This window comes from Hippichthys cyanospilos, chromosome 19, assembly GCF_059441005.1.
Source record: "Hippichthys cyanospilos isolate Australia breed blue-spotted pipefish chromosome 19, RoL_Hcya_1.0, whole genome shotgun sequence".
Lineage (NCBI taxonomy): Eukaryota > Metazoa > Chordata > Actinopteri > Syngnathiformes > Syngnathidae > Hippichthys > Hippichthys cyanospilos.
In genome coordinates, this window is record NC_142387.1 from 16,027,179 (window position 1) to 16,052,180 (window position 25,002).

The 25,002-nt window shown below is 52.8% G+C and overlaps 1 protein-coding gene across 2 annotated transcripts in view; it reads right to left on the minus strand.

The window, feature by feature from the left end:
* Positions 1–802: 802 nt before the first annotated feature.
* Positions 803–25,002, minus strand: part of gli3 (GLI family zinc finger 3) — an 83,483-nt gene continuing 59,283 nt past the window's right edge. Inside the window, exons 5-15 of one of the 2 annotated variants that reach the window (XM_088402141.1) lie at positions 22,453–22,664; positions 19,819–19,980; positions 16,815–17,016; positions 14,314–14,542; positions 13,092–13,205; positions 12,093–12,233; positions 5,814–5,963; positions 5,561–5,725; positions 5,103–5,378; positions 3,429–3,801; positions 803–3,051 (exon numbers count right to left, since the gene is read on the minus strand). In XM_088402141.1, coding sequence (XP_088258267.1) covers positions 956–3,051; positions 3,429–3,801; positions 5,103–5,378; positions 5,561–5,725; positions 5,814–5,963; positions 12,093–12,233; positions 13,092–13,205; positions 14,314–14,542; positions 16,815–17,016; positions 19,819–19,980; positions 22,453–22,664 — 4,120 coding nt within the window. In that variant the 3' untranslated portion in view covers positions 803–955. Of the gene's footprint in view, positions 3,052–3,428; positions 3,802–5,102; positions 5,397–5,560; positions 5,726–5,813; positions 5,964–12,092; positions 12,234–13,091; positions 13,206–14,313; positions 14,543–16,814; positions 17,017–19,818; positions 19,981–22,452; positions 22,665–25,002 lie in introns of both variants that reach the window. The other variant, XM_088402139.1, reaches the window with a different exon arrangement.

Here is a 25,002-nt window from a genome sequence, read left to right on the forward strand (position 1 = left end):
TTGGACAATTTCCAGAGAACCTTTTGAGAAAAATTAGCGCTCAAAGCCCGTTTCGCCTAGCAAAACAATTGGTAGGCGTATCATGATGAGCGCAGCCAGAACAACCGAATCCTGAAAAGACACAAGAAATCCGGTTCCAAGTGAGCAATTCAGGACCAATTTGAGCAATTTTTAGTGTACCTTCAAAAACCAAAAAAAGGTCCCTCTGAGCCAGTTCAGCCAAATGAAAATTGGTATTTAGAATGAGCAGACCCATAAAAAGAGCTCAAGAAGCCAAAAGTGAAAAGGCGGAGGAAGTCCGGCTTTGGTTGGAAGCCGGCATTTCGGTCTCAATTGTGGCCTGGGTTGTTTCCTGGGTTAGAAAATTTGGAAGGACCCAAATATGGCGTTATCGTCTTTGGAGCCCGGTGGCAAAGTTTGAAAAGGCGCAAAACGTTGCGAATATGGGCCACCGAAAGCAGATCCACTCGGCAGCTCGGGAATTAGTTTGGCACGCCTCTCACGAGTCGGCATTTTCCGCCATTTCCGAGCGTTCTCCAGAGAGCAAACACATCCCGGAGACTTTTGTCCGATCGCTAGCAAATCTGTGGCGCCGACCGAGCGCTTTCGGAGCTTTGGTCATCGCGAGGTGGAAAAGCTTTGACGAGTGTGCGGATCAGGAAAGGAAGGTCTTCTCAGGACAGCGCCTCCGGCTTCACTACATGCGATGTGATTCCGCCTCCCGTGTCGTTTGTTTTTGTTTTTTTGGATCTTACCAACAGCGCGTAGACAGTGACAAAACTGAAGAATACTGTTTGAAGAAGTGAACTTAGCTTGCCATAGAAAGAGAAGGACTCGAAAAAAGGAACAGGACTATTCACGGACACGTCGTCGGATTCCCGCTTCCTCCCGAGGGGAAATCTTCGCAGGGGGCCCTGACGTTTTGCCTCCACGGCTTTCCCCGAGAGGAGAGTTCCTACTGCATGACGGCCAGGAACTTGCTCTCCTCGGCGAGGCTGCTGAGGAGGGAGCTCATGTCGCCGATGGCCATGTTGTTGACGCCGGGGGGCAGCGGGGCCGGGAAGCCGGCCGACGCCCGAGGGGTGGTCAGCCGCGAGGAGGTCCTGGACGCGCTCTGGAAAATGGAGGGGCTCAGCGGGCCCGACACCAGGCTGCCTTGGTCGAAGCCGTCCTCCATCATGGCGCCGAAGTCCAGAGCCGCGCCGTCGTCCAGCGCCACCGCCGGCACCGTCCCGCCCTCCACCGTGCTGGTCACTTGGTCCGACGCGGGAGACAGGAGGGAGGCCGAGTCGCCCGGGGCGCCGTCCGCGGAGTCCAGCAAGTAGTGCTCCTCCGTCAGCCGGAAGGACACGGCTTCGCCGAAGCCCCGGTGGAGGTATCCGTGCTCGGGAGCCTCCGCTTTCAGGGAACAGAGGCTCCCGCCGTTCGCCAGTTGCTGCGGCGCTTCGGGGAAGCTGCCGAGGTCCGCGTGGCCCCTCGTCAAGTTGCGGTAGCCGTCGACGGGCGGGCGCGGGATTTGCTGATCCGGATGCTGGACCTTTTCCAGGGAGAAGCTGTGGAGATTGTCCACGGAGGCCCGAGCCGCGGAGTGGCCGGCGACTAGGGTGTTGAGGTTCTGCTGGAAGTGGTTCTGCGTCCTGGGAGCTTGGTGCGCGAGGGGTCCACCGGCGGCCTTGGGGAAGTGAGGCCCGTCCGAGCCTCCGGCCTCCATGCAGGAGTTGGGGAAGGTCTCCAGCTTGATGGGCGCGAGGCCTCGCGCCGGGTCGGCGCGGTGGAAAGCCGGCGCCGCGTTCTGCTGGACCACCATGTTTCCGTACCTGCCGAAAGGCTCGGCGGCGGACCACCTGGCCGAGTGGTGGGCGCCCCTCTGCGGGGAGCGCTCGGCGCTGCCGGAGCTGACTTCGTTCCACTGGATGGGGAGCAGGCTGGGGCTCCGCCTCTGGCCCATCTGCTGCCGCTGCTGCTGGAGGCACGGGTCGGCCGGCGCGCTCGTCCCCTCCGGCGCACCCCCCTCCCTTTCCGCCCGGGCTCGGGATCGGAGGTACTGCACCACGTCGTCCGGGAGGAGATCCTCGTCCCCGAGGAGCGCCTGGGCCCCCCCGTCGGCCTCCATGGCCAGAGCTTCCAAAGCGGCGTGCTCGGCGATGCTGGGGGTGTAGGCGGGCTGCTGCCAGCCCCTCTGCAGGTTCCCCTCGGAGCGGGTGTGATTCTGCGGGCCGAGGTTGCGCCCGTCCAGAGGGGGAGGCGGCTGGGACAGAGGCGGCAGAGGGTGGAGGTTGCTCAGGCTGTTGAAGCGCTGCACGGGCGGCAGAAGGCAAAGGTCGGAGGGCTGCGTCCGCACCGGGTCGCTGGCCCTGCGGTTGACCGCCGCCGGTCCCTCGCCGGGGTAGAGGACCCGCCTCCTGTAGCCCGGATGCGGCGGGAAGCCGTCCGCCGCCTCGGGGCAGTGGCGCGGGCCCGCGAGGGGCGGCAGGGTCGGCTCGGCGCCCCCTGGGTCCATCAGGGCCATGCGGGCCTTCAGGCTCATGCGCTCCATGTTGGGGAGCGGCGTGGGCGGCGGACCCCCGGTCGCCGCCGCGTATTTGGCCTTCAGGTGGTAGTGCTGCGCGGGGGTTAAGGTCAGCATCCCGCGGGAGCCCCCTAGGTCCACGCCGGCCCCCGCGCCACCGCAGACCCCGCCCGCAAGCGCCGCGCCGCCGCCCGCCGGCGCGCCCCCGTAGTGGCTGGCCTCGCTGGAGCGGCGGGAGGCGTCGGTGGAGATGGGGTCGTACGAGTCGCTGGAGCTGAGGTTGTGGCGGCGGCGGTGGTGGTGGGCGGCGGCGGCCGCGCCGTCGCCCTGGGACGCCTGGCTGGAGCGGCGGCTGGAGAAGCACGGAGAGATGCCCGAGGAGCGCCGGCTGCCGCTCAGGTAGGCCGAGCTGGCCGCGCTGCCGCTGCTGTCGCGCCGCTCCCGCAGGAAGTTGAGCACCGTTAACTCGGTGGTGCCGCCCGGCTCGGGGACGGCGGGCGGCGGAGGAGCGGCCTGCGCCCACTGCTTGCCCCCGTAGCATCCTGAGGAGGCACACTTAGTAAGACACTGGACTTTTTACGTTCATCCCTATCACTTTATTCGCTATTTTATTACTTTTATCCTTCATTTACTTCTTTGTTTTCCCCTTACCCGTTTGTCTTATCAGATTTAGCGTTTTATATCCTTCGGCCATTGTGTCCGTTTTTCCGACGTTCATATTGTTTTGTGCAGCACTTTGCTCGGCCGTGGCTGTTTTAAAGTGCTTATCAAAAAGTTTGGATTGGATTGGGCATATTAGGACTAATCGGCAAAATAAGAAGGACAAATAAGACTTGACAAATCAAGTCGGTTGGTAGAGGGAAATTCCTCTAGAATACATCAATCTAGAAGAACCCAATAGGAAATTTCGGGGACTCACCCTTGCCCTGGATGCCGGCGAGCGCGGACCCTTTGGGGGGCGGCCCGGGAGCCAGGGGCGCCGGGCCGGGCGCGGCGGCGTTGACCTGCTTGAGCCTCTCCATCTTCAGGTGCTCCATCCAGCGCAGGGGGCGGCCCAGGCCGCGCCGCGCCCGCAGGGTCAGCGCGGCCGCCGTCGCCGTGGAGACGGTGGAGTCCATGACGGGCCCGCCCCGCCGGCCCCCCTCCGCCTCGTCGTCCTCCTCCTCGTCCGGCCCCTCCCCCGGCGAGCGTCCGCCGCTCACAGTAAGCCGGACTCCACCGCTGGGATGGACGCTGACGGGGGACTGCTCACTGCTGCATGTAGACTGACTGCCAGGGCTTGGCTGAGACGTCTGCGGGAGGGACAGCGCACCGTCTCAGTCGCGTCCCCGTTAGGGCCGGGGCGCGGACGGAGCTCGCGGGAGCGTTTCGCCCGGAACCTTTAACGTTCGGCGCTACGGAGCCCGCGCTCTTTAAACCACACATGCAGATTTCATCACAAAACATGCATCCAAAAGGCTCGGCCGCATGCAGTATTTCATTCGACTTTTGTGCGTTATCGGCCTCCAAGTCACATTTCACGCAGAGACGGCCGGCTTTCACACAGACGACGGTGACAGAGGATCCCGCGGGACGCGGGTGTCAAACTACGAACCGCGAGGGCCGGTATCCTGCACCTTTTCCAAAGCTCTCTCTCAAAAGCACCGAATTCAAACGACGAGGATCGTTTTCAAGCTCCAGCAGGGCTTGCTGATGAGCGACTGTTGTCAATCGAGAAAGAAACCTGGAAAACATGCAGGATACCTGCCCTCGAGGACCGGATTGTGACACCTGCGCCGCAGGACATAGGTGTGAAACTCCAGTCCTGCATGTTTTCAATGGTTGCTCACTCCAACACACCCGATTGAAATGGTTAGGACCTCATTGAAGCTCCTGTAGTTCTTGCAGATGAGCTGATCCTTTCAATGGAGCGTGTTGGGGAGAGAAACATCAAAAACGTGCAGCGTAGCAGCCCCCGAGGACTGGGGTTTGACACTCGCGCCGTCGGACGAGCGAGTGTCAGGTTTAAAACCTGTCGGCTCAGCTTTTTTCGTCCGGCAAACAGCCCGAGCCCGAGCCCGAGCCCGAGCCCGAGCCCGGGCGACAAATGAGTCACCCAAATCGCCGTGGGGACGGGATGTTTTTGGGGCGCCCTTTTTCGGGAGGCTTGATGAAGGGAAATGGAAGGCAAGGCCGACACGAATGATGAGATGAGTCACCAGACTGGGAGGTAAGAAGACGCCCGTCTCACCTGATCACCCACTGTCCTTAGAAGACAACAAGCGCAACGCCCGAGCATCGGATAGGAGAGAACATGCACTTGTTAGAAGATCTTTCTGACAGATTTCAATCACTGGGTCGTTTTAAAAACGAAACCTACTACTACTACTACTGCGAAAAAGATACATAAATAAAAGAAGGAAGAAAAAAGACTGAAAGGCAGGGAAGGAAAGAACACAAACTCCTAAAGAAAATCTATTGTACCGTAATCGCGTCCTATGTTTGCGGAATGACGGTAATTATCGTTGGCATCAATAAATACAAGATAGCTCGCCGGGGCTAGCAGTTAGCAAAGCTCAACGAAGGACCCGGCAAGACCGGCGGAGAGTCTCACCATGGGCTTCTCCGTCTTGATGGACTTGACCTGCAGGCAGTCGTCCTGCTTGGACGCCAGGCGCTCGGCGTAGTCCCTCTGCTCGGCGTAGCCGGCCGGGCCCAGCCGGCCCGGCGAGCGGCCCGGCCCGTTGGCGCCGGGCTCGCGGGGCTGGGCGGGGGGCCGCGGGTAGTCGCCGCGCTGCTTCTTGGTCACGTGCGCCTCGGGGCCGTGCACCGTCTTCACGTGCTTGCGCAGCGAGCTGGGGTCCGTGTAGCGCTTGGTGCAGCCGGGGATCTTGCACACGTACGGTTTCTGATCGGCACACGCGACAAAACGTCGTGCGTTTATTTGATTTTCTCCGGAAAAGCCAAAATACAGGCGGGCGCTACCCGCTCCAATTCATCTGCCCTCCGTTTGAAAAGAAACCCATCTCGTTCCTTCCGCACGAAATTGGATTGGGGGCAGGCGGAGCGTACCTCGTTGGAGTGCGTGCGGTTTTGATGCTTGGCCCGATCGGAGGCGTTGGAGAAGGCCTTGTTGCAGCCTTCGTGCTCGCACACGTAGGGCTTCTCGCCCGTGTGCGAGCGCAGGTGAGTCTTGAGATTCTCCAGGCGGGAATACGCCTTGGCGCAGCCCTCGAACTGCAAGGAGCACGGGGGTTTGGCGAGGAGGCCGGGCGGGACGGGGGCGGGGCGGGGCGGGGCGGGGCGGGGCGGGGCCGAGCCTTACCGTGCACTTGTGCGGCTTCTCGCCGGTGTGGCGGCGCATGTGGACCACCAGCATGTACTGGGCCTTGAAGGGCTTCTGCTCCCGGGAGCAGTCCTCCCAGCGACACACGAACTCCTTCTTCTCCCCGTGGATGTGGTCGTTGTTGATGTGCTGCGAAGGCATGGCGGCGACCGTCAAGAAAAAGCGCATGGACTCACCGTGTCCCACCTGTCTGCGTCGAGGCGCATCCGCCCGTAAAGCGCACCGTCGGCTTATGAGAAAACGGAAGGCTTTTAGGTGCGCCTTCAAATACCACAAGCGCTGACGTTTATATGCATTAAATAGACAAAGCTTGCGTGATAGATTTTTAGTGTTCAATATGCGAAAAAGAACGTGAGTCTCCTCCCTCAGGGGAAAAAGATTGACGAGCCCTAAAGTAGGCGCTGGCCTCAAGTGAAGCTTTTGAAGAAGCCAAAGCGGAAGCCAGTGTTTTATGAGGGAGCCCCTTTCGGATGAAGTCACCAAAGTGTCTCTATTGGAGACAATTTACACCAAGCTTTGACCCCAACGATCGCCAAACCACTGTGGACAATGAAGGCCCTTCAACGTCTGAAGAAAAAAAAAAAACAAGGCCTTTCTGGGAGTCGTGGGGGTCACGTCGTGACCGGGCGGGCCCCCGCCCGATGGACAATGGCATCTTTGTCCCGCCCCCCTGTCCCAACTCTGACCCAGCGAGCCCCCTACTTTGGCAAGCTCGCTCCGGGCCTCCGCGGCCCCCCCATTACTCTCCGGTGGCACTTTTTTCATTTTCGAGTGACAAAACAAGACTAATCCCGCGGAAAATGATTGTGTGGTCGATGAGCGTTAGCCGCGGCCTCCCGAGATTGATCTCCTCGCTCGGAGGCCCTTTGGCCGCCGCCGCGTTGCGAGGGGATCGCCCTGTCGTCCGGCCGCTCGATACCCCCCCCCCCCCCTCGAGAGCGATGGACGGACAGGTCGGCGGCGCCCGTGTTTGTCCGGATGAAAGAGGCGCTTGACGGATGTGATGCATGAGGCGGGCGGCCGACGGCGAGCGGGGGAAGCTAATGGCCATTCTTATTGGATCAATAATCTCCATGCTGAGCAGAGGCGGCTACATCGACAAACAGGTGCTGATAGCGCCGCCGCCGCCGCGCTTATTCATCTTCCCCCTGCCAGCTTATCGGAGCGCAAGTGTAAAAACGCCACCAAGATGGATTGGGGGGGGGACGCGTAGGGGCGGGGGCGACGACGAGGCCGCGCGCGCACTTTGCCGAGATTCAAGGCGCCAAAAACCGCCGGTAATTGACCCGCCCCCTTAAAACTTTCACAAGCGACAAGCTTCAAGCAGGGCTGGCCCATATGACCCAAAAGAACTTCTCAATTGAAATGAATTTAACCCTCGAGTGCCCGAGTATTTTTCACTCACCTGGCCTTATTAACATCCAACTTGGGCTGACTTTGAAAAGGTCCTAACATCGTCAACTATTCATATATTTGTACTTTCAACCCCTCAAAATGTTCGATGGCATCAACCCTATCCATACCTGCGTATATTAATATGTATATATTCCAAGGCTGTGAAAGAAAAAGACACTAGCAACTATTCAATGCTGCGGATTTCACAGACGAGATTATGCAGATATAATGTTATGCGTTGCATGAAATAAAACTGCTTCCCCGCAGCAAAAGAAAAGCTTTGCTGCAACGTATAGTTCTTGGATCGAAGCCTTTCGTCAACTGCATGCATAGCAAGAACTTTGCATGATGGGAGTCCAGGCTAAGACACTCAATGAAGTCATTGAAAGCATTGCAAATCTCATAAGATGTACGCCGGCGCCCCCCGGCGGTTTTGGGGTCCCAACACAAATATTTCTATTGCACCCAGCTCGCGTGTTGCCGTTGCAAGGATTCATGCAATAATTGGGGGAAATGCATGATAAAATATTGGGTTTTCAAAATGCCCAAAATGGGCAATATTTCCACTTTTTAATGGCAGTATATGAGGCCGACATGGGCTAAACTTGACATCTGCAGGGTGTACGTCTCCGCCTCCCGTTTGCAAGCGTTTAGAAGAAACGCCATATTGAAAGTCGACATCTTTTGATGCACTCTGCAATATTTTAGCCTCCTAGTAAAAGACAAGTCAATGGAGGTTCTAAATGAAGCTCCTCCTCCACTCACATCAACATAGTTCCTTGACATCCAGATGCCACAAGATGGCGCCAATGCAATACTTTGATTTTACACAAGGCTACCGAGTGGAAAAAAAAAAACAATTGCTCCCCATCCTTCTTAAAGTCTCGGTGGGACGCAGGCCTTCATGCATGAGAATGTTTACATGGCTATTGCCCCCCCCCCACCCCCCAGCCTCGGGACCCACAACGTCGTTTAGCTTTTATCAAACGGCCGCCTAATAAATCAGACGCTCTTTTGTGATGTCACTCGCCAAGGCGCTTTGTTGTAAAAGCGCGGGGAGGCGAGGCAAAAAGATGGGGGGGGGGCTCGGTTGCTGGGAGGTGGGGGTTGCAAGGAGTGGGGGGGCCGCACTTGGCATGTGTAATTCAGCGCGCTCTTTTCATCTCGCGGCGAGATACTCCACGCCGATAAGCGGCCTAATCCTTCTTTGCATCAAAAAAAAATCTGCATTTTACCAATTAAAGTCCTGCGCCTGCAGTTAGAAGACGAGGGGGGGGGGGGCATGGTGGCATTTCTACTCGGATACTCGCTATTTACGCTTTGATATATCTTCTCAAACAAAAATGTGTGTGTCCATGCGGCCAAGACGCTCCAGAATTTCAACTACCAACCCAGGCTACACTTAAGCCCTCCTTCAGACATACAAAGTCGGGCTTCTCAGTTATTTCTAGGCGCTAGGTATCTTTAGTAAAGTGTTAGCGATCGTTCGCGGCAAGCGGCGACAAATTTGGAACTCTGTCATGCACCGACCGAGACATCCCCGTAACAATACAAGATGGCGCTCGAAGGCCATACGAGGGCGTTATCAGAGAGAGGAGGGTGTGTGTGTGTGTGTGTGGGGGGGGGGCACTTGAAGCTCAACATTAAAAAAGCCACCAGGCCTTATCTTGAAAAAGTCGTCCCTCTAAGGGAAAAGACGGCGGGCAGGAAAATGAAAGTGAAAATGAGAGAGAGCGTGCGTGCGTGTGTGGGGGGGGTTGTTGAAGTTCCCTCCCCCTCCAAAATCAAGAGGAGGGTCCAATTGAGCGTGGGGCCGCAAATGGAATCAATGAAGTAAACGGCGCAAAGTAAAAGTGACACCCGCCCGGCTTGCGCTGACTGGCCGGGCCCGATAAGTCGGCTAAATTGCACAGATCCCGCCTTTATCTTATCGGCGCCGGCGATAAAGTAGCGCGGCGCCGGCGTTTGCCGCGTTTGGGGCTGGCACGATATGCGGCCGGGGCGTTTGAACACCGGGGTGGCGCCGGGGCTTCTTTGGCCAAATGAGGCCGAGCGCAACGGCGCCGCCGCCGCCGCCGCCGCCGCCGCCTTTGATGAAAGCGTTCGGCTCCCCCTTGATGTTTTCATGACCTGCACCGAGGAGAGCGCGCAAGGTGATTTTGTTTAGAAAAAGTGATTTTGAGCCGAGGCTGGACCGTTTGTCGCAAAACGCCGCCGTTTACATTTGAATGAGTTGACAAACCGAATAGTTTGCCACGCATGTACTAATCATACACACACATAGAAGGACAAGTACGCTGGGTTCCGGCCATTTTTTTTTCTGTCTAGGGCGGGAACCTTCATGTCATTAGAGACTTCTGAGCCAAATCAAAAGAGAGGGTTCGGAGAGGCCGCTTCAGAATTGTACTCGTGCAGTCCTTCTCCGTTCTCCTCATGCATGAGCTAAAAAAAGAATGCCTTTTCTCCTTTTTTCTATATAGTTTCTCACAAAGGTGAACCTGACGGTATCTGAATTTTTTTTTTTATTCGAGATCATCCGTGGACTCGTGTCAGCCACATAAGCCGAGTTTTGACCACACAGACGTGCAGTTTTGTATCGCGGTATTCTTCCAATATTTCCCGTAACTGGACGCGCTGGAGGGCAGATGTGAGTTTGCTGTGAGCACCCAGTGCCTGTTGCGGCTAGCGTCAGCTCACGTTGGCTGAGCATGTTTCGCCAATATTTTCAAAAAAAGAAGCGAGCAGATTGAACCAATGTCCGAGTTATACTACCACCGGTTAGAGAACGCGGAAAGTATTCCATTTGCCTAATTTTTTAATTGCGGGCTTTCAGCATATTCACACAATCATAAACTTGGTGAAACGTGGCACAATTCCTTCATTGGTGGGGGACTGCACACAAGCGTTTGACTCCTTTTTTTCTTCATGCCCCCCTAAAGCAATTTCCGAAGACAAATGCAGAGTTGGGGAAGGGGGCGCTTCATTGTTTGCTTATATGGAAATCCAGCCCCAACTTATCAAGTCGACCACCCCCCTCTCAAAGCCTCCAGCGAGGGGGGACCCACTGTGGTCCAAATACTGTACTTATCCTATTACTGAAGGGGTATGTTGAGGGGGGGGGGCACAAGGCAGATAAGAGCGCCTCGTCGTCGGGGTTGCACTTGAATTAAGAGGACGCGTTTAATGACATTTTGCAGCGCATCTGCGCGGAAAATCATATCGCAAAAACAATTGAGAGAAAAATGCATTTTCTCGCTAAACACATCAAGCCCAAAATTAGATTTTTTTTTCTTTTAATAAAAATTTACCTTACAGGACAATAGTCAATGCTAAAGTTTCCACAAAAATAACTATAATTTGCCACAAAGATGCAGGTTTGCCAAATGGCACTATTCAGTCAAGTAATAGTTTCAAATGCCTGTAAAAATACTGCAGTGGAAATGCTCCATTTCTTGCTCTTTCTTTCTTTAAAAATACCAGACTTTTCATAAAAAAAAACATATATATATATATATATATATATATATATATATATATATATATATATATATATATATTTTTTTTTTTTTTTTTCTTTTTTTGTTTTTGCAGCGTTATATAGTACTCTATGTATGGTAAAAGCAGCACATAAAAGATTGGGTAGAAAATGCTTTTTGAGGCTAATCAGAGAAGGAGGACGTTGGCTGAGAAGGCCACCCGGCGCGAGGGGGATCTACTTCTTCCCTCCCTCCCCCCGCTTCCCGTCCAGCCCCCTCGCTCCCCCGCGGGCTGAGAGAGGCGCAAGAAGTTGTCAAGCTCCTCAAGCGTTTGAGCCTCGCCCTTCAAACGCGGGCGGCAGGTGAGGATATCAATTATAGATAGAGGTTACCACCACGATTGCCGTGTCAAGGCGGAGAACAGACAAGCGCGGAGAGCGCCCCTTCTTTTTAGCCTCTCTGCGCCGCGCGTGCGTGCGTGCGCGTCTATTTTTTTCCTGCGCTCTCCTCCAACTTGCCGTTTGACAGCTGATGATTTCCCTGGCTGAGTGCCGTGACCTCACAAAGAAACTTCCAAGCTTACAATCCGCGCAAGCGCGCTTGATGGCTCCATCACAGACCCTAATATATATATATATATATATATATATATATATATATATATATATATATATATATATATATATATATACTGTATGTAGATATATGTATGTGTGTGTGTGTGAACGCAGGGACTAATATTGATTTAAATCGTTGTAAACGAGAATACCAAATCTGATGAAAATCGATTTTTTGGCAAAACCAAACGAATTTTCGAAAACTTAAAAATTCACTATAATCTGACTTTTTATGGCGTTTTGGCTCAACAGCAGAAATATACCCTTCATGATTGAAAAAAGCACGATGGGCTACAGCAGAGGTCCCCAACCGCGGGTCCGCATCCCGGTACCGTTTTGCGGATCAACTGGTTAGCGGTTACCCGAAATAATGACGTGTTGGAAATGACTGACTTTACCCTTTAACAGTTCATTCATTTGTGCTTCGTTTGGCTCGATCTTTGTTTTTTGGCGCCGCCTCTGGCCGCTGTCGGTATTGCATTTTGTAGTGCGTAAGGACGGCGTGGCTTCACTTGAGAACAGAACATACACACGGTTTGGTCTCTCTGATCAATCGTGGCCCACGGGTGTCTGTAAATTGTACTTTCGTTGTAAACGTGATAATATGCCCAAAATGAGTTTGTTGATCCAACACTTTGCGACTGCGGATAACAGGCAAGTTATTTAATGTTGCCTTGTACGCATTCAGCTCATTAGCGTCTTTCTGCGTGTTCCTTTTTACACAGTAGGCGTATGGCCACAGGTTTGTTGGTCGTGTGACATCAGGGTACCTGCACCAGCTGCTCCTGGGTATCGAACTCGCGGCAGCAGTTCTCCCAGTGGCAGTTGGTCTCGTAGACCACCTCGGGCTCCTGTTTGCCTTCGTCCTTGTCGCCCTCCTCCTTCACCAGCGTCATGCCGTCGGGGTGATCCTGCCGCGCAAGTCGCGCAAAGACAAATTTAGCTGACCTTACAAAATGGCCGCCCGCTTTCTGACCCGACGTTTCAAACGGACCTTAACGTTGCCATTTTGAACGCGGCTAATTTTTAAGTGATGAGCGCGCCAGTCGCCGCTGGCGCTGACCCCGAGAATTTGGCCTTGAGAGGCAGACTTCTCCACTTTTACGGCTTTTTCCAGCACAGGATAAAAGGGGAGGGGGGGGGGGGGTGTCTTTGAGGAAGGGGAGCCTCTCTTCCTGCTGCAGGAGCCTCCATTAGCGAAGGCATATTTCACAGGCGCCGCTTTTACACCGCGCTTTCCACTCTTATTTATGAACAGTCGGATTCAGGCACCTTTCCTCAAGCACGTCAAAAGGTAACGCAAGTGGACGGTTTTGGAATCATTTTATAAATAAATATATAATAACTCAAGGTCAAAGGTCATTGAGTGGCGCCTCAACAATACAGTACTTTCAGCACTTGGTGTTTTTTTCCTGTTTTTTCGTTTTTCCCAGGAGACCGTCACTTTACACCGGCACCTAGCCCGCGGGTGTCAAACCCGAGGCCCGGGGGCCAAATCCGGCCTGCCACATCAGTTTATGCAACCCGCCAAACGCTAGTTATCACTTCGAGTTTCTGACTAAAATATCAACATTGCAAGTTGTCTTCAACTACACAAAGTTTTTTTGAGGACACAACAAGCATTTTTTTTTAATTGCCAATCCCCCTATTGAACAGTTTTTGCCGGCCTCATTTCAAAACGGGGTAAATGCGCGACAATCACGCTTAAAATGGATTCGACTTCACAGCCAGGACAGCCCTGTACAATTTGGGCCGGGATTAAAAGGTACCTGCATGCTGATCGCTCCCGGGCTGGGCATCTCCTCCTCCGGCTTCATCTTGGAGCGCTTGTGGTGCATGGGGTCGCCCGTGCTGCTCACCGCCGACTCGCTGGTGGGTTTCATCTGCACGCGTAAAACACAACGGCGTCCTTCTCGGAACTTTGTCACGACACGATCATTTGTTAGCAACTTACGCAGTTTCCTTTGGTTTTTTTGTGTCTTAGCTAGCTACCTCCCGGTCTGGCAAACAAACAGGTCTTTTTCCCGCTAGCTGCTAAAGCTACGTCGCGGGCTAATTCACGGCGCCAAATTACACAGTAAACGTTCCAGAAGCATCCCTTTCGGGGGTTGCGAGACGGCTACCGACACAGCGTGTCGACGTTTTATCAGTCAGTTACTTGCAATCGTGGAGATAGGCCGCTTGTGAAATGACGGCACTTCCAACTTGCCATGCGGTGGAAAGGCTGACTCTTAACAGGGCCCCAAGTGCGGCCTGTTTTAGCCACGCCCCTCCCCAATGAAATGTGGATAACCGGGAAGCAATGGAGACCTAAATTGTTCTCCATCTTGGCACGTTCTTCAAACACCCCCCCCATTTGTCTAAGCGGAATCATGAGAAGGAGGGGACGGCATCTCCGAGGAAGGCGATCGGTTTTGCGATTTTGTTTGGTGAGGCTGATTTAATATCGGGCGCGTTTGAGCGGGACGTGGCGGCGCTAATAAAGACGGAGTGCGCGCTTCAAGCGTGGGCCCGCACATACAGTGAGCTTCAGGTAAAGCAAAGTAAAAGCCCTTTGGATCCATCCATCCATGTCAATATCGGGCCCCCCCTCCCTCTCCCCTGATTAATGGAGCGAGCGGCGGGACGCCATGCTAACAAGCCCCCGGCCGTCGTCCCGGGAGGACGGACGCCGCGGCCGGCGTTTCCGAGGCGTGGCTGGCGCGTGGCGCCGGCTATCTATTACCTGCCGTGATGAATGGCCAGAGGTGGCAAAAGTACTCGCGCGCTGTACTTGAGTACTCGTACGGCGGCAGGGCCGCGCAAACTCCTTCCATGACTGCGTCTACTGTATAACGCGAGGACATCATGAAGTGGAATTTTAACAAGACCGTTTCTGTGAATTCCGCCTACAAACTGTACGGCTCTACTACCGTAATTGTGGACTCGCTCTTAATTTTGGGCTCAAATTCTGGTATTTTCTATCTTGGCGTGTATAAGACGCACTCTCACCTGCGAGGAGTCACCCGAGACGGCCGAGCGCTCGGCGGCAGCCAGTCCGGCGGCGGCGGCGGCGGCGAAGCCCGACACGGGCCTCTGGGCGGCGAAGGCCGGCGTGGGTTGGATGAGGGGCGGGCTGTGGCCGAAGGCGGAGCCCACCATCCCCGGCTGCCGCCCCATCAGCTGCTGGTGCATATGCAGGGCCACCGGCGTGGGAGGATAGGCGAAGCTCAACGCGGGGCTAACCGTGAGGACACGCGCGCGCACACACAGCAGTCGGTCAGTCATTTATTCATATTCAAGTGTACAGGAAATAATTCTACATTTCTAAATATTTTGTATTTCCTGTGTAGCCATTTTCTTTCTTTTTTTTAATTCTGCCATTTTTTTCCCAGTTTATTCCCCGTTTTCCACCCCAAAAAGTGCCTTTTCACATTTAAAGCTTTCCCACTTCACATTCCCAACCATTAGCCGATTCATTTCACCTTTGGGATGATTCCCAACATCCTACGTCATTCCGCATCGGCCTCATTCCGATTCATACCGCGCCTCGACTTTCAGCCCTACGCCTTTACACGCGATTTCTTCAGAAACTGCGTTCATTGAGTTATTCATACAACATCCACAGTAGCCTTGTTGGTCTTTTCTGTTTAAAAAAAAACAAACATACCAAAGCATATTTCAAAAAGATTAAAACTGGGATGAGGGTAAATACAAGCGAGTGGCTGCCGCTCAGCCCTACCCCTGCCGCCGCCTCCCCGAACCCCGCCCCGAGGACAATCCGACATGAGACGAGGTCGCGCTAATGCCGGAACCAGCTGGGCCGGCGGCGAAGCTTTAGTGACGGCGGCGGCGACGTCCTCGGAGAAGCCGACGATCGGCACGATAAATAAAAGTGTGAAATGGAGCTCGATTCAAAGCCCCGCAAAACGGCGAGGTTTACTTCAAGTGCATAGTTAGCTCGCACCGGGGAAAGGAAAAAAAAAATCCGGCTGACGTATACACAGTGCATCTGTTAAAGTTGCTTTAGCCCAGTGGTGTCCAAAAGGAGGACCGGGGGCCCGCCATCCACTTATTTGCAGTCGTGGCAAACAGTATACGAAAAAGGAGATTTTGACACAGCTGACAAGAATTTGTGCTTGTTTTGGTTGTGGATGTGGTTTCCATTCAATCCAGGCCTGGCCCAGGTCAACCCAAAAGTTTAAAAATGTATTTTCCGCACTCTAAAGCACACCTTCAATGAATGGCCAATGGCTTTTCATATGTAGGGCGCACCGCATTATACGGTACATAAAATAGAAGCAGTAGTGGCTGGACCACTAGATGGAGCTGCGCTAACGGGAATGGCGACAAAACAAACTTTGCAAACTTTGCTACCGTATTTTCCGCACTTCAACGAATGGCCGATTTTAAACTGTTGATATATAGTGCGCACGGCATTTTAAGGTGCAAAGAAAAGAAGCTACAGTCGTGGCCGGGCTTGCGTTATGCATCCGCTAGATGGAGCTGCCGACAGATGACAGAATTGTCTTCGCCACGCAACAAAAACGTCCGAAGCCCGTCGGCGTCGAGCCCCCCGCGCGGGTCGCCGTCCCCCGGCCGGAGGGAGCCGTCGGCCTCCCCGGCGGCTGGTGTCAGTCACGCGGGCCCCAGAAAAGAAGATAGAAGCGCGCGGCGGCGGGGGAAAAGATCCGCGGCCCCACCCGCGGCCATTGATCAGCGATCCGCGCCGGGAGCCCGATCGATCACGCCGCGGCTCGGCCCGCCGTCCCGATGACAGGACCCAAATAGGCCGAGGCGGCGCGCCCTGACTGATATGACAAGCCGGCGGGCCCCCAAATGCGGCCGGCCGGGCGCATCGATTTCCTTCGGCGCCGGTAATAAGATGGGCAGATTTATGAGCCGCCGCGAGAGGCGGGCGTCACGACCAATGGTCGCCCGCGACAAACGATCGAGCGCGCAACATCTTTTGTCGTCCGTTTCCGAAAAACGAGTCTGTGAGCGAGCGCTTGCGCACCTGTTGCCCGCTGTGATGTAACATTAGGGCCACTTTAAATATCGCGTACGCTGCATACGTTTTTTTCAGTAAGCGCAGATGGAGGCGGGGCTTAACGCGAGGTGGAGCTAATCCCGTCGCTCCGCCCGCATGGGTAAGCAGAGCTGCAATGAGTCGCTTGGGTTACATACATTTGTTGGGGGGTAACCCGGGTGAGGAAAATGTCATTTTATTTCACTGTTTTTATGATCTACATTAAGCTACTCTGCCGACCCTGTGAACACTTTGCACCGTTTAAAATGAAATGACTTTTCCTAAATAATATTGAAAATGTATTTTTACCATATGCTGAAAAATGCTGATGGGCCATAGTTTGGACACCTCAACGTTAAGAATTTGTCTTTTTCTCTTTTCTCCCTATTCATCATCCCTTTTACCGCAAATACGGGCTCCAAATATGGGCCCGCTCGACTACGAATGACGGGTAGTCGCGAGCGGAAGCGGCGGACGGGTTTACCTGATGGCGCCGGCCGACAGGTGGCCGTAGGAGCCGCTGGTGGACGAGCTGGATCGCGAGTTGTTGAGCATGGTGACCAGCGAGTTGGGCGAGTTGCGGATCATGGTCTGCAGGTCGAAGCTGTGCTCCGACAGCGGCGAGATGGGCAGCGGGCGCTTCCTGCTGGGCCGAGACGCCAGCCTGGGGCTGGGGAAGCGAGAACCTGCGGGGAGGACCCGGAAAAAAAGAAAAGAAAAATCATTCGGAGCGCCTGAAAAGTTCTTTTGTCAATCAGGCAAGAAAAGGGATGTCACTGTCACTTGATGCACTGCTTGCATTTCACGCACAAGCAAACGAGCCTTTCCACGTCGGCCCCAACGCTCCGCCGGTGTATGCTAATACGTCTCCCGGTCCAATTTGACTCCTCATTCAGACGCAATCAACATAACAAGAAGAAGAAAAAAAAAACGGGGGCTTGAATGGGTAAAAAAGGCGGGCGCCATTCACGCACAAAGAGCCACGGGTGGAGATTAAAACATGACTTTTGTTGTCTTTTCACTCGGCAATGTCACAAACAAGACGGGGAACAACAGTGGGAGGGGGGCGGGGAGGATGGTGGGGGGGGGGGGGGGGGGTGCACTCAAGGGATGCGGCGCTGTGACACAATGACTTTGTGACTCAAGACTCGCAAATAAAACATTTGGAGTTGTTTTATGAAAGGAAAACAAAACTGGCTTATGCAGCCGAGATCACCCCCCCCCCCCCAATATGCCTCCCCGCGCACACACAACCACCCCCGTATTTACGTCCCCCACCATCCATCCATCTCCCAAATGTAAATGCTCCATCTCTTCGCTTGACACATCCAACGATTACAGAACGCGCCATTCACATGTTAATCAGTGTGTGTGTGCGCGTGTGTGTGTGTGCGTATCTATACTGCTGTTGCGGGTTTGTACATAAGATTTGAAGCAAAGCAACAAACTACCTCCACATGAACTAAACGTGGCGAAAAAACTGCCAAGTCTCTGTTACAAATCCCATCAAGAGCAAATTTTCAGAATGATCATCAAAGCCACGCCATGCCCCGCCCACATTAGATAGCATTGCCAATAAAGCCCCATCACAAGTGTCCGTCTGTCTGAGAAAGCAAACATTCTCTTACAGGAGTACGAGCCTCGGAATTTGCTTCCAAAATGGCCGCTTGAAACCGAGATGGCCGGCTTCCTGTTTCTGTTGGTAGGGTTGAGATCCCTAAAAAGGTGTAGAAGTGACACTTATAGTTCAAGCTTTCCATAAAAAAAAAAAAAAAAAACAGTTGGCAATTCAGACTGGCAATAGAAAATGGGGGGTACGAGTAGCCTTTAAGGTGCTTGAAATATTTCAGGGGCCCGTGCCACTTTGCACAACAACAGTGCATTTTTTTTTCCTTTTCAAATTAAGAGCAAATGAATTGGAACATGAAACAACGGCTTGTTAAATTGCGCTATAGACAGCGCCCCGTCATTTTGGCTAGAGGGTTTGTCAGCGGGCCGTCGGAACGGAACGCCTGGCGCGACCACGGGAATTAATGACGCGGCGCACAAGCGGGCCCGCTGTCCATAAATCAAGAGGAAATTAGAGGGACAGTCGCGCCGGGACGCTCCTTTCGCTCCATCCCGGCGTGAGAGCGATTCATCATTTGGGCGGCTCGCTAATAAACGTCAGTCCCGAGAGGCCGTCTCAGACACGCTGGAAAGTGTCCCTCACAAAAAGTTCCTGGTTGATCAATAAATAAGGAGCAAAATTTCACGCGTCATGGAAGTCGGGACCGCCCAAAGTTATTAAACTGCGGCATCAAGACGTTTTGTTCCAGGCGATCGGGCGAATGAAGCTCTTTTTAACGTTGCCTACCGTCAAACCTTTTTTTACTTTTGTAATGTCAAAATGTGTTTTTGAACATACGTTAGGGCCAGCAAAAACGCTGCCGGCGAGCCGCGAATGGCCCCCGGGCCATAGGTCGGACCCCTCTGATTTGAGCCCTATCATTCCAGCCATTCAACTGCCTTGCGAGCTTTTTGAATTGCTATTACCTCCTTCTATTTTGTAACAATAATTACCTGGAGCGCCGCGTCCATTTGTTTGCGTGTTTACTTTTCCTGCCGACTAATTGGGTAGCAAAGCGAGTTCAAGCGTTTCCTCGCGATGACCGAGGAAAGGAAATGAGGCGATAAATCCGGACGTGCTCTAATAAGAGCATTTTGGCAGTAATTAAGGCGTGCACAAAAGCCATTGGGCCCATTGTTTCTGACGCTAATTAGCCTCCAAAAGTGGCCGTGGTCCAGATTATGGGGAAAAGCCTCCTGATGGAGTCTATCCCCTTCATATTTGGACTTCTTAGCGGCGCCCGTGGGTTTGAAGTCAAACGCGGCGCATCCCCGCTAAAACCAAGGGGCCCCTCATTGTTTGCCTTCGCGCCCGCTCGTCTAAAAAGGTGACAAAGAAGAAAGGCGTGCTCCCGTGATCAACGGGACCGTCAGATGGTCACGGTTCATCACTGCGGTTGGCTCAAGATTAAAATAGACTCGTCAAGGGTGTCAGCTACCTTTTCATTAAAAAAAAAAAAAAACAAAAAAAACGTGAATTCTCGTCCTTGGCACACGACGTAAGTATTTTAAAAGACGCGAATTCTCGTCCATGGCATTTAAAGAGGTAATGAGTTTGTCAGTAAGACAAGGAGGCGCAGTCGCACCCCATCAAAGGTGCACTCACCTCGCCCGTATTCCTATTTATATTATATAATAAACCCTTAGCATAAGATAAGATAATGGCTCATCAAAATCATGTCCATGTACACCCCATGTACACTTGCTTCAACCGCCGACGACCGAATGAAGCTTCATGAAACACTTGCGATAGTTTTGAATTCCTGGAGACCATTTTAGCTTGCGACCCGCATGGAAGAAGATCTCTGCCCGAGCGGGCTGGACCCCCCCCCAAAAAAAGCTTGAGCCTCAGCCTAATTGCGGCAGGAAGCCTCACTTACCGTCCATGGCCTGCAGGTACTCCATGTGCAGGGCGGCCCCGGCGCCGGCCCCGGCCGAGGCGGCCATCGACGGGAGCAGGTCGGCCGAGTAGGGGCTGCGGTGGCCCGCCAGCAGCGCCATCTGGTGGTAGTACTCGGAGGGCGTCAGGCCCGCGTGGGGGGCTGCGGCGCGCAACACAAAAAGGGAAAATCAAACAATTAAAACATCTGGGCTAGAGTACGTTGTTCTTTTCGAATTTAGAACAAATTAATTGGAACCTGAAACACTGTGAAATTTTATATGGATGCGCAGTTTGTGACACCATTTTCCAGCATACGTGCCAGAAATAAAGCGGATGATGCTCTGCAGTAGTTTTCTTTTCAAATTAAGGGCAAATTAATTGGGGCAACATGAAATTTCATTTGACTCGACAGTACTCTATTGTGTGACTAATAGCGCATCCATATAAAATTTCAAGCTGGCCGTTCCAATGAATTTGCTTTTAATTTGAAAAGAAAAAAGTACCATTTCCGGCACTGAAATAAATAAATCAATAAATGCATCTGTAATTTTGTCATTTTTGCCGACGGACTCCCTTCCCGGCAAAACAAAAGACCTAAAGCCGGGGCTACCCCGCCTCGGTTCCGCCGGGCCCTCCCCCTCGTTACGGCGTTCCGTAAGTCCTCCGAGCGCGGCCTAAAAATAAACATCTGGCGCTGCTGGCTTTTCCTCATGCAAATATCCCCTGAAAGCGGCAAAGGAAAAGTTCAACCCCCTCCGAGTCCCTCTCCAGAAAAGACGGGCTGAGGAGATTTCCCGCACGCGATTGGCGCTGTAAGGAGGGAGGAGGGAAAGAAAAAAAGATGCTAAATTAATTTGATCTGGGTATTATATCCCCGCTGGAAGTGGGGAGTTTGTGGATTGTCTGGGCTGTTCCGCCCCAGCTTTGCATTTGCATTGAGCCGTAATGTGGCCCATTGAAGACAAGGAGAAGGAGAAGGAGAAGCAGAAGCAGAAGGAGAAGGAGAAGAAGAGGGAGCTTTGCCGGGCTTTCCGAATCAGAAAGGCGGCGCCGTCCCGAGGGCATCTGGCCCGCGTGCCAATCCGGCGTGGACGCCGTTCTTCTGAGAGAAAGCGGAGAATCCCACCCACTTTTCCGGCTCGTCACGTGACCTCGGCTTCAGTCGTTCATCAGCGCGCAAACGTTCCTCTTACGCGCCGCCAAGAAGACAAGTCGCTGATAGGCTAACGACGGCAAAGCCGCCCGTGGCTTCATTAACCAGAGCGCCCATTAAAGACCTCATTAGCGCCGATATCGTCGGCGCGGAGGGAGAAACGAGTCGTAATCAAGCGGCGCGGACCGGCGATTCTCAAATAGGGTACGTGCCTTTTTAAACAGGCTTTTTGCATCGGGAAATCAAAAGCGGCAGTACTGATTTCTTTTCAAATTAAGAGCAAATGAATCGGAAGGTGCAATTTTATTACGATGCGTAGTGACATAATTTTCCAGCATATGTGGCAGAGATGAAACCGTTCTGAAAATGTTTCAGAACATTTCTCTTTTCAAAATGAGAGCAAATTCATTGGAATGTGAAGCAACTTGAAATTTTATATGAATGCGCAGTTTGTGACACAATTTTATATATATATATATATATATATATATATATATATATATATATATATAATCTTTAGCTTTAAATAAGTAAAAACAAATGCATTCCAAATGTTCCCTTGTTCTATGTGATGTCTATCAAATGGAATAATCTTTTCATCCAAAAGCCATTGGAGAATGCACCCAGCCCCTCCAGTGTGAACTTGACCTCTCCCAAGCCCCCCCCCCCCCCCGGGTATGGTGTAACAGTAAGTAACCCTGGCGGTCTCGGACACGACTCACAGATCAAAGGGATTAGCCTCCTGCCCCCCCCCCCCCCCCCCCCTCCCCCCACTCTAACATATCACATGACCCTCATCAGCCAGATAGCATCTGAGTTGGGTCCTAATAAAGACGGATGTGCTCGCCGCTGACCTACCAGGAATTAGCCTGATCCCGCCAATCAGGTGCGTCGTAATCAAGGCTCACTAACCAATCGGAGCAATTGCTCTTTTTTTTTTTCTTTTTACAGTCTGGCCCTTGTGGCCCTTGCTTGTTATAATGGCTTTCACTTCAGATCATTTACTGTAAATTTCAAGTCGCTGCTTTTTTCCCCAGCTTTCAACCCTTCATCTTATGGTCTTGTGCGGCGAATGTGCAGTTTCATCTTAACTAGCCAGTAATATCCCAGTAAACAAAGCGAGACAGAAAATGATGCTATTGAAGTATTGGATTTGAATTGGAAGTGCCATTTTACTCGCCACCAGGGGGCGATCTCCCAATAAACAAAGGGGGACAGAAGAAGACGCTACGGAAGGATTAATTTCGAGCTGGAACTGCATTTTACTCATCACCGGGGGGCAGTAACCACTAATAAACGCAAACAGGCGTGGGAGGGTTGTGTTGGTGCAGTATTCTAACATTCCAAGTGCGTTACGTTGAAAATGAGATCTTTCGATGTATGGTATTACCATGCACCTTACAGTCCAAACAACATGGTGGAATTTGGACAATAAAGGGAGCGATTTGACGTCTTTCATTTTCAACGCGGCGAGCTCACCGTCGGCGGGGCTGAGGCCTCGGCTGGCCGACAGCACGGAGAGGGAGGGGCTGGCGAGCGGCTGCAGCGTGCGGAAGTAGTCCACGTAGGGGTTGATGTAGGGGTGCGAGGGGTGGAAGGGGGACTCGCCCCCCACCGAGGGGTTCCGCTGCGGCGAGATGCGGATCAGGGAGATGTCCGAGAAGGCCGGACTGCCCGCCAGCGTCGGAGGCCTGCCCGGGGAAGACCAGAACGGAGACTTCATCAGCCCAAAAGATCATTATTCCCTTCATTCTTTTGTCCATCACAATGACCTTTTTTCATCGCATACCCCTTAAACATTTAAAACGATACATATTTCAAATTGCATTCAACTCTCATTGACTTTTTTTACATGATCTGATAGCTGTTTTGCTCTGTAAGTGAAAAACGGGCAAAAATGTTGTTTGTTTTGGTTCAACGCCGTCGTTTGCTTTCACGCGAGACAAAAGAAATCATCGGGTCCGGAAGCAAAAATTCAATCGATTATCAGAGCGAATTATCGATCCATCCGCCGCGCCTCTGTTTTTAACGCGAAATTTGAAGGTTCAAAACGTCAGGCTTTCAAGAAAAAGCGGCCACCTTCTTGCTTGGAGTGTTTTCATCCCCCCTAAAAACGAACGGCGCGCATGCCGAGATTCTCCCCTAAGATCGCGCCGCCTTCCTGCGCCGACACTTCCCGGGATCAAAGCCAGCTTTAACGGCGCCGCCGCCATCGACCCGCTGACCACCGTCGGACGTCTTCAAACGCGACGCGCCGACTTCTTTCGCTCGTCTTTTTGATGCGCGCAATAAAAGCCGACAAAAGTTCCCCGTCCGACTAATTGGCTAGGAGGGGAAGGAAACTTCCTAATGACGGCCTTGATCGGCGAGGCCCTCCCCCGAGGACGGCAGATCGGCCCCTCCCGGCGGACCCCGCCGCCGAAGGGCCTCGGAGGAAAGCGGGCGACCCGGCCGGAGAGCCGGGCTCGCCGTGACCTTGAGCGGAGGGGGGGGGCCCAATTACGACCTCCGCCCCGTCCCCCGACGGCCGCCGCTCCGCGCCTAATGAAAGGGCTCAGGCCCGGGGCCAGTAATGAGCCCGCCGCACGTTATTAAAGGTCGCGCTCGCCGCTAACGGCGCCTTGCTTTAATTAGCCCGAAGGGTCTGCTGGGGTGACTTCAAGGCCTTCGCTGGCCTCGAGAGTGCGCGCGCGCGCGCGTGTGTGTGATGACATGTCTCACACTGACACACACACATTAAGACTCCGACACGAGTTGTACTCGGATCCATTGTGCTTTAATATCGTCTCGCTCCGTTAGCTTAACGTTCGCGCTAAATAGCGTCCATGTTGCCTTTAAACAAAGGCCTGTAGGTATGTGTGAGTACCATATATGGGTATCGGGCCAATACCTGGCCTTATTTCAAGGTATCGTTACTAGAAATGGCCGCCTGCTCTCTCGGAACACTTTGATGTGGACGTACTAGAAACGACCAATTAGAAAAACGGAAAATTGCCATCGATTTCATGACTTTTTGAGGAAAATGCCGTATTGGAATATGCGTGTCTTTCTTAAGTCTTACTCGTCCCGGTATCATTCGGAAAAAAAAGCGGTATCCAACATTTGCGACGGAGCGAACACCACACACATACAACGGTACTCGCAGTCGCATATTGATTATCCCTTGCGAAGGACGAGTAATATGGGTGGCGTACCGATGAGCAGAGAGGAGTTGAGACATCTCTGTAAACGGTACGTTCAGCTGTCAGGATGCACGCCGGAAAAGACAACATTGCGGCGATGCAATTGATGCAGCGTGACCAAAAAATAAAAAAATCGGTGTTTGTATACGGTAGAATATTATGGATATTCCCTTGTACAGTTAATATTTTTGGGTCGCGTTATTTGGTTGTAAAAGTGCAAAGGTGTTAAATGTAGGTGCGGATCTGGTTCAATGACATCATATACGTTTCACATGACTTTTAAAAATGAAGAAGACGCCATCAAATTTTAGTGGCGGCAGAAAAAAACATCAAATCTGATTATTGGAAGAACTTTTACTGCCACCTTCTGGACCGGAGGGGAACAGTATCAAGTTGTTTTTCTTGCGGACGTTATTACTTCAAGAGCGTTGCATAAACTGTGATGGTCAATTCAGAAAATGCGACTGACTTTAAATGTCAAAGAAAACAAAACAAATATTTTCGACGTTTATCTTTCGTGTAAAAAATCAGACCTTAGCCCAGATGATGTCATTAGGCTCGAAACAAGCGTTAAAAGCCAACCGAGCGTCCAGTGTAAGACGTTAGGAATGCGTGCCACTTTTCCCACACCTTCACAAAGATTTACGCCCCCCCCCCCCCCCCGTGATGTCTCGCCGACGGCGCGCAAGGAAAGAGTTAGTAACGCACATGTGGAATCCATTTCCTTCCCCGCGGCTCAAAGCGGCGTCTTTTACGACGAGGCATGTTAACACGCGGGGCGGCCACAGGATGTTGTTTTATTCCCGCTCGCGCACCCTCCGGCATGTGCCACGCAACAAATATGCCG